The sequence below is a fragment of the Cupressus sempervirens genome, chromosome 5, assembly GCF_028749045.1.
Source record: "Cupressus sempervirens isolate cs-2001-9-10 chromosome 5, ASM2874904v1, whole genome shotgun sequence".
Lineage (NCBI taxonomy): Eukaryota > Viridiplantae > Streptophyta > Pinopsida > Cupressales > Cupressaceae > Cupressus > Cupressus sempervirens.
This window is the reverse complement of record NC_143122.1, coordinates 270,278,970-270,294,808: the sequence shown is the minus strand read 5'-3', so window position 1 is coordinate 270,294,808 and position 15,839 is coordinate 270,278,970. Positions and strand designations below refer to the sequence as shown.

General features: G+C 34.5%; 1 protein-coding gene across 1 annotated transcript; it reads left to right on the top strand.

The window, feature by feature from the left end:
* The first annotated feature begins 398 nt into the window (after nucleotides 1-398).
* Nucleotides 399-2,446, top strand: LOC149555606 (peroxidase 12-like). Its single transcript, XM_089829725.1, has 4 exons — nucleotides 399-687; nucleotides 821-1,015; nucleotides 1,390-1,558; nucleotides 1,777-2,446. Exons 1-4 carry the CDS (start codon nucleotides 439-441, stop codon nucleotides 2,217-2,219), a joined length of 1,056 nt encoding a protein of 351 aa, XP_089685851.1. The 5' UTR covers nucleotides 399-438; the 3' UTR covers nucleotides 2,220-2,446.
* Nucleotides 2,447-15,839: the final 13,393 nt, after the last annotated feature.

The following is a 15,839-nucleotide window of genomic DNA, read 5'->3' as shown; positions in this document are numbered from 1 at the left end:
TCTTACAATACTTCATTAGGAGACCAACATTATAAATATTCAATGTATTCAATCAATTTATTATATCATCAAAAATCGTGATCATTAAAAATCTTAACTTCAAAGAAAGGAAACGTCGTACTGAAACGTACAGATGCCCCTCCAGTGGACCCCACATAAACAGCCGCCTCGTGCAAACACGTGCCCGTTCTTCACGCGGGGAAGAAAAATCACAATTAAATTGTTTTTTTAAATTGCAGAACAATTAATTAGTTCTGATCAATTAGATATCTGTTCTTCTTACGTTGACTTTTCCAACTTACTCGGCACGCTAACTCTAGTTAAATACTTCATACGCAAGAAAACTAAACTAAACTCTAAACTCTAGTTAAATACCCGCTACCCTGTTCATCATCATCATCATCAAATCCAGGCTCTGTTTTTTTTTGGGTTTTTCCAATGGGGAAAGTTTCTGTGCTCTGTTTATTTCTCGCTTTCTCTGTTTCAGTTGTATTCGCAGGAGAAGAGATCGATGTGTATTCAAATGAAGAAGTTACTCTGGCAAAGGGGCTTTCATTGACGTTTCATGAAACCACTTGTCCCAAACTGGAATCCATCGTCAAGAAACGCATAAAATATCATTTGAAGAAGGATATCACTCAGGCCGCCGGATTGTTACGTCTTCACTTCCATGACTGTTTTGTTCAGGTTGGATTTTTAACTAATTTATTTTGTTTTACGATGTGTGTTTGCTAATTTGTTGGGTTTGTTGTTAAATGGTGAAAAATCTGTTGGAATTTGTTGGGTTTTTTTGTTAAATGTTGAAAAATGTGATGTACAGGGCTGTGACGCTTCTGTTTTGTTGGATGGATCGGCAAGCGGGCCGAGCGAGCAAGATGCCACTCCAAATCTAACGTTACGGCAGAAGGCATTTGAAATAATAAACGACATTAAAGAGCACGTTGATAAAGAATGCGATGTCGTTGTTTCTTGTGCAGATATTGCTGCTCTGGCAGCCCGGGATTCAGTCGCAGAGGTAAGTTTATGATCATTTTCTTTTAAGTAATTTTGATATATGTTTTGTATTCCTTTGTAGAGTTCGAAATCTTTGTTTTTCGCATTTTTCTGATGATAGATCGTGTAGAATGATCAGAAATGTTGATTATGAAAAAATTGTATTCTATTTAATTAAAAACAAATCTGAAATGTAATTATATAGCTAATAGACTATGGAAATTACACGAATCTTATAACTGTGAATCTTAAAGGTGTGTACTGATCTTTATATTGATATTGCCCATCTTTTGGGGTTTTTTTTTTTTTCTTCCTTGCTGGGAGTTGTGGCTAATTGATTTGTATTATAGTTTTGTTGTTATTATGAATTGATTGTTAATTTACTATTCTTAATAGAGTGGAGGGCCAAAATACAAAGTGCCCCTAGGAAGGAGGGACAGCTTGAGATTTGCGAGTAGAGCTGTAACACTTGCAAACATTCCAGCCCCAACCTCCAATGCATCTGCTCTGATTGATGCTCTTGCTGCCAAAGGCCTTGACGTCACTGATCTTGTGGCTCTTTCAGGTTAGATCTATTTTCATTCATTTTTTAGGGACGTAGTTAAGCTTAAGACAAAACTAAAAACCTTCAAAATACCAAGGATTTTTCTGAAATTTTTGACATTTGTTCTTCATTATCTACATATTTTGTAGTCGAAAACAACAAAAAATTTGAAATAAAAAACGGTTTTCTGGAAAAATTGTAATTGATTGAATTCTAATTTTAACATTGTGCGAGTACAGGTGGACACACCATTGGAATAGGGCATTGTTCTTCATTCGAGGAAAGATTGTACCCAACACAAGATAGCACTCTTGCAAGGGTCTTTGCTAGAAATTTGAAAGCCACTTGTCCAGCCTTAAATGTCACCAACACGACTGTACTGGATATCCGCTCGCCCAACTTATTTGACAACATGTATTATGTCAATCTGAGGAATCGAGAGGGCCTCTTCACATCTGATCAAGATCTTTACACAGACTCTCGCACCCAGCAAATTGTCACAGACTTTGCCCTTGACCAAGATCTCTTCTTCCACAAGTTTGCTTTGGCCATGGCGAAAATGGGCCAGCTGCGTGTACTTACAGGTGTCAAAGGAGAAATTAGAACCAACTGTTCTGCACGCAATCCAGCTCCTTCCATTTCCACCATGGTGGAAGATGATACAGATTCAGCAGAGCTTTAATCCTCCTCACCCACTATACAATTTGTACCTATTTAGAATAGAATGTTGTTCTAATTTTGTAGATCTGTTTCTAAACTAGTTATTTTCAAAAAACAGTTGCTTTTTAATGATCTCAGTTGCTATGAACTTGAAGAAGAAGCTTATTAAGACACATCTTTGTTGGACAGCTGTTGTTAAATATTAATTGTATCTTTAAGAATCTTAAAGAAAATAGTATTATTTTCTAATGTTTGTAGAATGGTTTGTGAGTTATTATGTGTTTATAATTAAATGTTTGTTTTTAAAACAAACATTCTATTTTAAGATGCATTTTGTTTTTAGAAAATTTAATAAATTATTTGATAAACTAATTTGAATTCTTTTGTGAAACCTTTCTTATTAATAGTAGAGTGTCCTATCATTGAGCTTTTAGTTTTCTTTATTTTGAGTGCAAATCATTCAAGCAAATATAGATTGTTATTTCTAATTAATTAATATTGGACATTTCATTTCAAAATTGAAATGGATTTTTATTAAAATAAATAAAAATTTAGCATGCAAGTCAATAGATTAAGTTGTGATAGTTAAAACTCATTTCAAACATGATTATCAATTCATAATGAGCTATGTTAATTTCTGTTAATATTTTTTCTCATAATTGTATGAGGAAGTTAAGGTTATTCAAATAAACCTAATTTTGCTTTCTTATGTTAATGAAAATAAGTTTGATTTGAATGAATATGTGCATTATGTTGCTAGAAGGTGAAGTGTAGCTCGTGGAGGGCCTAGACTTGATTATTATTATATGATTGTATGTAGGCACTCTCTTAAAAATTAGAGAAACTTATTAAAATATGTTGCATAACATCAAGGAGAGTATTTGATCATATTGTCAATATATATAAGATTCTCATGATACATGTATATTTTTATATAATCTTTTACATTTAGATATTTTAAGCTTGCTTTTGAATGGATAATGATCATTACAATTACGAGAATTGTAAAGATATATGTATTTTGTTTATATTCAATTTTATTATGTTGAAATGTGTCTTTAACATTATTAAAAAAACTTTTTGAATGGATAACTTCAACACCAAAATGACATGATAGGTAAGTAAATTTCAAGCCTTAAAATATGCGTTGTGTTTATGCAACTTCAAAATGGTAAATTGAAATTAATAAGATTTAGATGGATTAGATACTTAGTTAAAGAAATTATCATGTATGCGTGTCTAAATATATTTTAGATTTTATTGTATAATTAGATGATAATTTGACATTAATATTATATATTATGACATATATTTCATATATGTATGCATAGACATATTTTAGAATATATTATATGATTAGATGATAACTTTGTATTAAGAATATATTTTATACATCAATTATTTAAATATAAGGTTGAATTTTAAAATAAATTAGAAAATGATCTTACTATTAAGTTATAACATACTAGCATTTGCATTATTAGGTGTAATATATGTTGTTGATTAGATCAATAGGGATATGACCCTAATATTATGTAGTTAGACAGAGCAAAATAGAAACAACATTAGGACATGACAGAATAGTGATATAACTAGGAGAAATCTCAAAACTAAATGACATAACAAAGACAAGTGAATCATAAAGACCAAATAATATATAAACTCATCATAGAAAATTTTGAATAGTGATATAACTAGGAGAAATCTCAAAACTAAATGACATAACAAAGACAAGTGAATCATAAAGACCAAATAATATATAAACTCATCATAGAAAATTTTCTGAGCGAAAATTCTCTTGCGGAATAAAACTACTCGAAATTGCCTCATTATTATTTGAAAATTATTTTTCAAATGCATCATTGGCTAGTGTATACTTTTGACCACTGACTATACTATCTCACTAATGTTTTTTTTCAATACCTCACTCGTTATATCTCATTTTATAATCTATTATTTTCATCCTAAGTCAGAATGTTTGTAGAAAGAATGATTATCACAACTTAATACAATGCATCATTAGTATATGTGGCACTATATGCTCAACAATAAATCATATCAAATTAGGACAACTACATTATTCAACAAATATTACTTCCTTGGCTAGTGTATACTTTTGAGCACTGACTATACTATCTCACTAATGTTTTTTTTCAATACCTCACTCGTTATATCTCATTTTATAATCTATTATTTTCATCCTAAATCAGAATGTTTGTAGAAAGAATGATTATCACAACTTAATACAATGCATCATTAGTATATGTGGCACTCTATGCTCAACAATAAATCATATCAAATTAGGACAACTACATTATTCAGCAAATATTACTTCTTTTGAAACAATGCACATATAATATTGTAAATGAAATGAATGTTTCATATAAACCCATAGCCTCTTTCTTTGTAAACTGATAATGTTGGGATATCGCTATCAGGATTTAACTATGTACTTTTTGAGTCAAACTCATTGACCCATATTTCACATGTAGTGATTCATATGAATCTGTCTCGTGAGAATAAATCAAACACTTGGCACTCATTGGATCTAGGTGATTCTCACAAAGGTGCAACACTGAGACTTCACAGAAGGTCACCCACCGCAATACTACTCTAGCTTACACGCCATTAACTAAAGAGTTTTCTCCATGGTTAAATCCACTATGCTTGTAAATCTCAATGGTTAAACCCGCTATGCTTACCAACTCATTTGGAAGCAAAGTGGATTTAATTATAGACAAAACTTTGTAGTTAAGCGTGCTCAAGCTGGAGTAATACTGGGACGGGTGACCTCCTAGGAAGTCTTGGTGCTTCACCTCTCTGAGAATCACCTAGATCAAACGAGTGCCAAGTGTTTCATTTATTCTCATGACAGATGGATTCGTGTGAATGAATACTCATGAAACATGGGTACTCAAAATCTACACAATTAAATCTTGCTAGCAATATCACAATTTGAGTTGTTGTGGAAAATTTTTCTTACTTACTAATCGATAATATTCCCAATATGAATGCCTATATAATGTTCCTAACCCATTAAATGAAAGACATGCATCATTAAATTGCTCTTTTACCTCATGAAAACTAATTGCGTAACTTGTTCATATGAATTGAACATATTAAAAGAATAATTTATTTATTTTGAATGTGTATGCTTGTATCCAAAAATTAATTTTGAGATCATCAAATAAAAATTGTCATTAAATAATAATTTGTGATTCCCTTAGAAAATGCTTGACCAATTATTTAGCAAAGGACTTTCAAAAATAAACTCCCTTAAAACACATTGGCCCAAATTAATAATGAATAAAGAACCTTGAGTTGATGAGCTGGATATTGTTGATCTCTCTAGTGTTGTTGTCTATTAGTGTAAAACACTTAGTCATATAAAAGGCATAGTTGGCTAGTCATCACTGCAATTGAGTCACTCTATATAGGCTGAGTCATGTATTTGTGAAGAGTTGTAAGTAATCTTGTATATGTTGAGCTCTATAGGAGCCGAGCAAGTCTTTGGTTGCCAAGTATTAGCAGGAAGAACAATTACGACCGAGCATTAGAGAGTAAACTTTGAGGTAAACCATTTTGAGCCGACATGTAAATAACATTTAATGATCATAGAGTTTGTTATAGAGGTTGTTACACATTTTGATGTGGATAATCGATCCCTATTAGGAAAGATAACCAATCAGATGAAGAGGCTAGAAATGAAACATTCATATTGTTGATCTAATTCTAGAAGAATCTATAGATGTCTATATAAGGGAAGATTCAAATCCTATTTCAGTATAGATGTGAAGTGTTGTGATAGCTTATGTGAAGGAGTTAGGTTTTGGAGGCTACAATCAAAATTATGAAGTAATAGAGTATAGAAACCGAGTGAAGCAGTGAAGAGATGGGCAGTCAGATAGAAGATCAGATCAGAGAAAGCAAAGAGAAGATCTGTAATCAGCATTGTAAGTGTAGACCCAAGGATGAGGTATTGAATCATTTTGGCAAATGAATCAAGATAAATCTCTTAACAGAGTGGTCCTAATAGGCCAATGTAAATCTCTTAACAAAGTGCTTACTTCATTCTAAGTTTTAAATCCTTTTATTAGGTAGACCTAATAGTCTTGTAAAGCTCTTAATATGGTAGACCCCTCACAAGGTAGATCATCAAAAGTGATCAAACTTGTAGCCCTAATAGATGAACTTTGTTACTGCAATAGTGAAGATTTGTGGATGTTATCCCCACCCTAGTTGTACCTTCACCTTGGAGGTTTTCTATATAACCAAAATCTTTTGTGTTACGAGTTCACATTTTCATGTTGATGGATGTGAAACATAGATCTATTTCAACATTCAAAGTTTTAAGTTGTGTTATGCACATAATCTAGATATGAGATGGATTAAGTGGTGAATGCAACTAAGTTGTTCACAAACGACTATTAGACTTGAAGAAAGGTCATCTCATGTACAAAAGCTTACAAACACTCAGCTAGACATGATAAATCAATTGCTACTTGCAAATCAAGAACTAAACATAAAAGACATGGAGATAGCAAATCGAAGATCACAAAGTGACCAACTAAGAAATGAGTTAAGATCTAAGAAGGAACTCTTGGAGAGGATGAACAAACGTAGTGAAGCTATAAGATACTTTGAAGAACTGATGAGATCGCCAAGGTCATCTAGTGATACCTATGGACTAGGTCACATCAAGCAACATTCATCCATTGAAGAAGGAGAATCATCCAAGAGTGGAGAGAAAAAAATACAAAGCCAAAAGGAAAACCTGCATGCTATCATTGTAGCAAAATGGGACACACAACAAACATTTACAGAGGCAAGATTGGTAAGCAAAACTCTAAACCTAAGTTTACTGGTAATTATTTTAATTGCAAGAAGTAAGGCCATCAAACACATGAATGTAGATCAAAGGTCAACAATACTCCTCTACACCTAGATTTAAGGGATATTGCTACAATTGTCAAAAGTATGGATATAGAGCACAAGAATACATATCATAGGCAAAATCTGACTCACCAACCAAAATGTAACAAAATACACCTAAGAAAGGTAAATCTTACAATTAGGATTACAATACATGATATAGTTGTCATTATTGTGGAGAATATGGTCACATTCTAGAAAATTGCATAAGAACACATTTTAGAGGCAATTACAAGAAATGGTTGAATGGAAGTGTAGTTTGTTTTAGTTGTCACAAGACTGGACACGTGAGCAAAAACTGTAGGACCCGAGCATCAACACCAAACAACAAATACATCAAGGGAAAAGGCAAAGTGGATGGAGAAAAAATATAGGAGATGAATCAAACTTGGAAGATGAAGGTAGAAGCTGGAAATAGTGGAAAAAGTGAACCTTAGATCACCCAATCCAATGGAGAAGGTGATCACACATTGATCAAGAAAGATGGTATTGACCAAGTTGTATAATGGAGATCGAGTTAAAATTGTAATGATGATTGAGACAAATGGATTCCACCTAACTCAGTACACAAAATTTATGAGAGCCCAAATTTGAACGAATAAAGGTATATAGTAAAAATTTGAAAGTATTACACACACGTTGCATATAGATTTTGAGAGCTCGAGCGATTTGAGCAATTTGTGAAGCAATTTCTAGGGAAATTGAAAGTGAAGTTGAAGTTGAAGAGTGATTGTGTGTTGATTATCAGTTGTGCCTATTGGAAGTTGGGGGGGTGAATCAGGATCTATATTTCTTTTATCCTTCATAACAACTTTATTGCATTCACCATATTGACCTTTTGATATCTAGTTTATGCATCAAATATTGTAATAAATAGATCTAACTTTCAATCACATCCATGAAATGTAAACTCATAACACAAAATATTTGGTTACACAGAAACCCTCCAAAGTGAAGGTAAAACTAGGGTGCGGATGACACCTACAAATCACCATTGTAGTAGCAAAGATAACCTATGATCTACCCTGTGAGGAGTATACCTTGCTAAACGCTTTTAAGACTATTAGGTCTTACCCTACTAAAGGATTTTACACATACAATAAAGTAAGGACTCTATTAGAAGATTTACAAAGGTTTGTTAAAACCACTATGTTAAGAGATTTTCCCTAATTCAATTTGTTAGAATTGTCTCAGTACCTAATCCTTCGGTCTGCACTATAATTTCTGATCATGGATCTCCTCCTTCCAATCTCTAATCTTATCTCTGATCTTATATAGCTTTTCTTAGTCCTTTACTAATTCATAAGGTTTCTAACCTTTACACTTCTTAACTCTCTCATGCATGTAGCATCCAAAACTTAACTTCTTTGCTTCCTTCACACACTTCACAATGTCTTCTACGATAGCTCACTCTTCTATTTTAAAATAGGGCTTAGATCTACCTATGTAAAGACTTCTGGGGTGTCTTCTAGATGCTTCCCATTTTGCCTCTTCACCTATTTGGTTGTTCATTCCTCATAGGAATTGATGATCCACGTCAAAACATGTAACAACCTTTATAGAAAACTCTATAATCATTGAATGGCAAGTCCATGTCGGCTTGAAATACTTTACCTCAAAGTTTATAACATTCCAAACTTTTAAATTTTCTCTTTGTATTACTTGACACTCATTGTTTCTGATGCTCGATCATAAGTGCTCTTTGTTCTCTTGCTCGGCCTTAACTATACTCAGCTCATTCTATATAACTTGACATCTATGTGCTCTATTTGCTTGACATTCACTAGGCTCAGCTTGTATTGAAAATACTTGGCAACTGAACACCTGCTTGGCTCCTATAGAGCTCAACATATACATGATTATTTTCAAGTATTTTACATGACTTGGCCTATATAGAGTAGCTCGATCACTGTGATGACCGTCTAACTCTGCCTTATATATGACTAAGTGTTTGACATTAATAGACAACAAGACTTAGAGATATCAACAACCTCCCCCTTTGACATTAGTGGAAAAAACACCTTTTCATAATTATAACTTTACAGTACAAAGAATAATAGTACTCCCTCTAAGCCTATGACTCAGTTCCTATAGAAATTCAAAACTTGCCTTTACAATACAATATACACTACAAACTTTACATCTTTCACAAGTCTGATTTTAACTTTGTCATGCCTTGTCTACTATTTGTCCTCTAAACTTTGAATTTCAACTTTATTTTCCCTTTATTCTTTCAATTATCATTCCCCCTTGTATATATCAGTCATTAATCATCATTCCCCCTTGTTTTTGACACCTTGTCTACTTCTTTTGCTACTGGGGTTGTGAGGGTGTTGAAATCAAACCATATTTATCAATGAATGGATTGTGTATTTGGTTGATCATAGAAAGTGCATGATCCCATGTGGTTCTTGTTGATTCCAAAACATGAATCTTCATTTCCAAATTTTCTGCTATGTCAATCAAGTTGTCAGCAATCAAAAGATTATGATCTTTTTGCGCTAGATCCTTTGCTGAAATTAGCTCTCATTGCATAACCTCCAAATGAGGTTTCAACATTGACTATATAAAGATCAATTTGGATCTCACTTTGCTATCTACTACATTTATCTCAGCCAACCTTCCTTGTGCAAAAAAAAATCTATTATAATACTTTGAGCTTGATTCAATTGACTTAGAGATATATTCCCCTGATTGCTTAATGTCAACTTGAATCCTCTATATGTTTTCCTGAAACTCACTTGAAAATATTAGAATGTCACAAAGTATGTTGTACATATCTTGTACTTTCTTTACAAGTTCTTCAATATTTTTTACAAGTGCTTGCATCTCCACTTTTGTAACTACAATGGCAGTAGAAACTTTCTCTATGACTTTCTTCTCAAATTTCTTCTCAGACTAGGCTATAAGTTTTTCATTTGCCTCAATATCTTCAATGTTGACCTTTTCTACAATTTGTATCAACTGAGAGATAATAGGGGCCTTCTTGTCAATGGTCTAAATATCAAAGGCATCAACAAATATGTCTTCGATGTCATGCAACACTTTCTTTTGTTTTTGTTCTCGCCTCATCTCTTCTTTTGCTTCTTCTTCACTAATATTTCTTGTAAGGTGACAATTTTCTCAAAAGTGAGATTGGCTAGATCCCATTTTGGCATATTAATTATTTCATCTAGACTAACAATAGTATTGGAGAAATTTCCTTAACCTTTTTTCCTTTACTTTACATGGGAGTGTTGTTGCTTGATACTGCTAGAGTAAGAGTAGGTGATGAGATGTCACCACTTGACCTTGCTTGAGCTTTAGTGCTTGGAAAACAAGTGGTAGCACTTGACATTACATCCTCTTTTATATGTTTATGCTTCTCTAGTCTCCTTATTTCCCTCACCTTGAGGTCCTAAGACATGTGGTCCTTCTTGACCTGTAGTAGAAGTTTCTACATTTATTTTCTTGATTGGTCTTGCTTGCTCTTGTTTCTCCCTGTCTTCTTCATCGGTGTCTGAGGTCTTTTTCTGTTCAACAATGGGAGTGTCAAGTGTGGTGGCATGGATAGGGGATATGTTTCCTTGTGGTCTTTATACACCTAATATTTCCTCATTATTTTGATCATCTTCAATGTTCACAGTTGTCACTTCTTTCTCCTGTTCAACTCCTTTAGTAGTTCAACCAAAAATGCTCTTCCATAACAACTCATTTTTTTGTACAAAAGCCTCAATCTTATTCTGTAGAATCATGAATGTTTTAAATTTAGGAATGTTGGTAAATAGATTGTTCTTTTGATTTAACTCTTAAAAGCCCAAATTTATGAACATCTGGTTACAACAGTTGGAAAGTTATTTTGAAATGACTAACTTTCCTTTGATTTCTTAGGTACAACTCACTATTGCATAGTGATTTGCAATGAATTATGTTTTCTTTTAAATCTAAAATGGGGTGTTTTCTTAACCCAAGAACAAGAGAGGTAAACCAAACTAGGCCTAAATAGGAACTAACTTAGGCAAGAGTTGGTACGTTAAGATTAGTTAAGTCTACAAATTCACATATCTAATGAATCTGCGAGGCATAATGATTCAATAATGTATGCTCATTGAAACTAAATTGATATTAGAAGGCAACTAACTACAGAAATGAAAAAACTAACTTGAGAGAAAACACAAAAAGGACTTCTCTTGAACCTATGATAACAATACTATTATCTTCGGTTTGTTGCTTAGAAATAGCGGAGTGAAACTCCGTTTATTCCTTGATTAAATTCAGATGAAAGAGAAAACATAAAACTAACATAAAACATAATGGAACAGAAAATAATTGACACAAAATACCATTCAATTGTCTCTACAACATCAAGTATTTCACACCAAAAATTAGCTGACCTTTTATTAATCTTTTGATCTAGTACATATAGGATTTTGAGATGGCCATTACAAAAGGAACTTAAATCGGTTCATCTCCTCTGAAATGACAAATAACAAGGAGCCAATTTATCCATTACAATCATTACATCAAAATATGAAAGGGGCAGAATATGAATCACTTCGCCTTGTTTCCCTTTTCTCATTTTTCCCTATAGGCCTTAGTGGCGACAATGTTTGGAATCAATTCCTCATGCCTATGAACATGTACATTAGTATATCTTAAGAGCCATTTAGAATTATCTCTGGCTAAATCTTTGACAACATTTAACCGATCTTGTATTTCCTCCATGGCCACGTGTAGACACACGCCAAGTTTTTGGAGCTTAGAAACTCTATTCTGGTAACCAGAAGATATCCTCGTCAAACTATCTATGTAATTGGAGAAGTTCATTTGCATGATGGCTACTCCAATGATTCCCTTCCCTTGTCCACTAGTCTATGAGTTCGTATGTAGGCCTCTTGTTGTTTAGTGTGGAGCCTGATCAGTCCCCAAGTGGGAGAATGTTAGATTGTGGTGACTGATCAGGAAAGTACTGTACATACTTCATAAATAAATTTTTTTTTTGGGAAGTAGCTGACATGGTAGCCGACATATTATGACCGACATATGGCCGACATGTAATAACCCTAAAGCAGTTTAATACTTGTATAAAAATGGCTTAGGGTTGGGTATTTTTATATGTGGTGATACGAAATTGGTTCTTGCGGCGGTATTGAGCTGTAAGGGATTACAGATTGTAATCAGGTTGTAATCACTGGATTGTAATAAGATCGGACTTGCTATTTGGTGGACGTAGCCCAGGGATTGGGTGAACCACGTTAAATCTTGGTGCCTTGTGTTCATTTCTGTGTGTTCTATTATTTTCTGTTATTGGTTATATTTGCATGTAGTTTTTATTTATGTCCGTGGTTTATCCTAACACCTCTTAGGAGTTCATAGTCTTTGTCTTTATCCTTTTTCACTTTAGCTTCTATTTCCTTAAGTCCTTCCTCTACCACTATGATCATCTCGGACATGAACTGCATGCTTTGGAGCCATGCAAATAAAGTCTCATCTCCTTTAGGCAAGATCTTTGCTTCCATAGCCTCATTAGCTTTTATATGGATAATCATCTTCAGTAAAGAGACACAATCTTCACTTTCAACTTTTTATGCTGCTAGGGTAGCTCTATTTGCTGAAATGTTGTCCTTCTCTATTTCGAGCCTTAGTATTGCATTGTCAATCTATTCTATAATGGTGAGTCCTTCTGACTTGAGATTCCCGCTACACTCTCTACTTATTTACCCATAGTGTTTATGTTCTTGGAGTTGAGAGATGAGTGCTTGGACATTAGTAGTAGTAGGATCACTAGTAATTGACATTTCGGAGATGCTTTTCAACAAGGTAATCAATTTCCTGATGAAGCCATTAAGTTCATGGATTTTTGCCTTCATTTTGACTTTTGATAACTTAAGGCTTTCAAGCTTTCCTTCTATTACCTCATTTGTTGACTTCCATAAGCCAACCTTGGTGTCATGTCTGACCTCCCTGAGATCCACAGAATGTAGGGCAAAAATCATCCACTAACATATCTTTGATTCTTCCTTCCTTATTAGGCTTGGCAATTTCCATTGTCAGATACCCTGGATAACTTAAGGCTTTCAATCTTTCCTTCTATTACCTCATTTGTTGACTTCCATAAGCCAACCTTGGTGTCATGTCTGACCTCCCTGAGATCCATAGAATGTAGGTCAAAAATTATCCACGGACATATCTCTGATTCTTCCTTCCTTATTGGGCTTGGCAATTTCCATCGTCAGATGCCCTATTTTAGGATCTTTCCCAAGGATAGAAAAGGTCTTCTACTTTTTGACTTTGCTCAATGCTGATCTAGAGCAGATAGCTAGAGATAAAGTCTCCTTTTTAGGAGCTCCTTCATCTCTCCTCTTTCTTTTTTCTATCCAAGGTGTCCTCAAGCCATGAATTTGTGTTGATCACCTTGGAAGCAATCCCAAGAGCATCTATGCCAAACATATTTCTTTTGACTAGGGTGAGTGATTTTGTAGCTGAAGAGAAATGATTCTTTGGGGCCTTTGAAATGAGCTTTGAAGAATCCGGACATTTCTCTACCTCTGAAGTCTTCTTTGTTGCCTCATCAAATTTAGTTGACTCACTCTAACTACTCCCACCATCTTCGAGGTCTACTACTTGCACTTGGGGACTACTCGAAAGGAGTAGTGCAACACTTACAGATGAGATTGGACTACTATGAGGCAAGAGGGCAAGAGTACCTGCACCATCTTCTAATTCCTCCACCTTCTTCTTCTTAGCCTTTGATGGAGTTTTGATCATTGGAAGTGAGCTATCCTGGAAAGTCTTAGTTAAGGGAATACTTTTGTTGGGAGGTTGATCACCTCCACTTGATGCTTGTGCTACCCCTTGGGTAATGGCCAAGGTTGCACCTGATGTGCCACCCTGGGAGGAGGAAGTCACTGCAACTATTGGGGAAGCTTGAGCATTTGTGCTTTTGCTCTGACTCCTTCTAGTTGTGGTCCATTTGACCCATTTCTCGATCCTTTTATATATTTGAGCCATCATTATATCTAGCTCTTCCTTAGAGTCTTCATAAGGCTCTAAACTTATTGGAGTGCCTCTTAGCTTATTCACGTAAGTATTTCTATACATGTTTTGACCATCATCCTCCACTCCTTCCACATCAATATTGACTTTGTACATTTTCACCTGATCAACTGTCAGTCTGGCGAAGGCATGATCATGGCTCTTGAACTCATTCTTGTAATCAGCCTAGTAGTCTTTAATGGTGGTAATGTACTTGATAACACTTCCTATTTGCAAAACATTCCTTGCATAACAATTTAGATGAAAATGGGCCTCAAGACTTCATACATTTCCAATTTATACTTTGTTTCAAACACCCTCAACATGTTCTTGGCATCCAAACGGGTGTCATAGCTAAAAGTCCCCACCTTCATGGAAAGTCATACCCTTTCTTCTTTAGACTCCCAATCAACATGTTCACCTGAATAGATTGCCTCACGATCTCGATCAGCATGACCATATCACTGGGATATCTTGGTAGCTTCAAGGGGAAACCGTCAAAAGCTGCAAGATGCAAATAAGAAACAGATGAAAATTGGATGAAATAACTCCCAAATTGGCTTATGGCTATCATGGCTTTAGGATTATATCTCCTTTTTGGACATCCCTGTAGCTCCCTGCAAATCCTTATAGTGAATGCATCATTAACTTTTACATATTCTGCATAGCTATTTTCCAACTGTAAGCATGGATAAAACTCATAAGATTTCACATCATTAGGAAAATTTTCCACTCTTGGGAGGCTTGGCCAATAGGTAGATGAGGAAAGAGGACATATAAGCAGCATAAAGAGCATTGGACACAATTTTGCTTACCACATGAGCCCAATCAATATATTAGGTGTCAAAGCATATGACTTGCACTAAAAAGAAATATTACTCAACAAAATTCAAAGCTTCTACCTCACCTTTCAATCTATGTAGGAGGACCAAGATATCAATAATCTCTAGTTTGAGGTTGGTCCCAAACAAGGTCTTAGGAACCTTACTCTTGGCACACTATGGTTTTTGGAACCATGTCTGCATTTTTTCTTTCCTCCATATCATCTTCTTTGTGGAGAACTCATAAATGAATCCTTTGAAGGTCAAGTCTGAGAATTCCTCTCATTCTAGTATTCATAGGCAATTCACCATGATTTTCTTGTCAATTGAAATCGACACTATGTTATCTGGTGGTATAATTTGCCTTGTCTCTGGGTTATAACGATGTATACATTTGTAGGGTAACTCTGGGGCCTAAACTGCAATCGAAAAACAAGTTTCCTCAACCAACCCACATCCTCGAAGCTTCTCAATGATTGGATGAATTCGCTCAAAATTCACTCTTTTTTAAAAGTTTCCCATGTCGTAGAAATGGAGAGAGGCATTCATAAAATTCTGCAATTGGGATTTGATTTCGTTCAACTCGTCAAAACTTGCAAATCCGGTTGCCATTGTTTTGAGAATGAGTTTTGAATTAAGAAAGTGAAAAGAATAGCTTATACAATAGATGTTGGCTTTTTGAAAAAGTTAAACACATTAACATAATAACAATTCAAAGAAAGAGTGGCAGTTTGTTCAACTGTTCATGTTTCGATATATATGGGAGCCTCAATTCATCCGTCAATCTTCAAAATTTGCACCACATGAATGAATTGAAGAAGAGATTTGTTGAAATAATAATGTGGGTTTTAATGGATATCTAGGGGTCTTTTCAC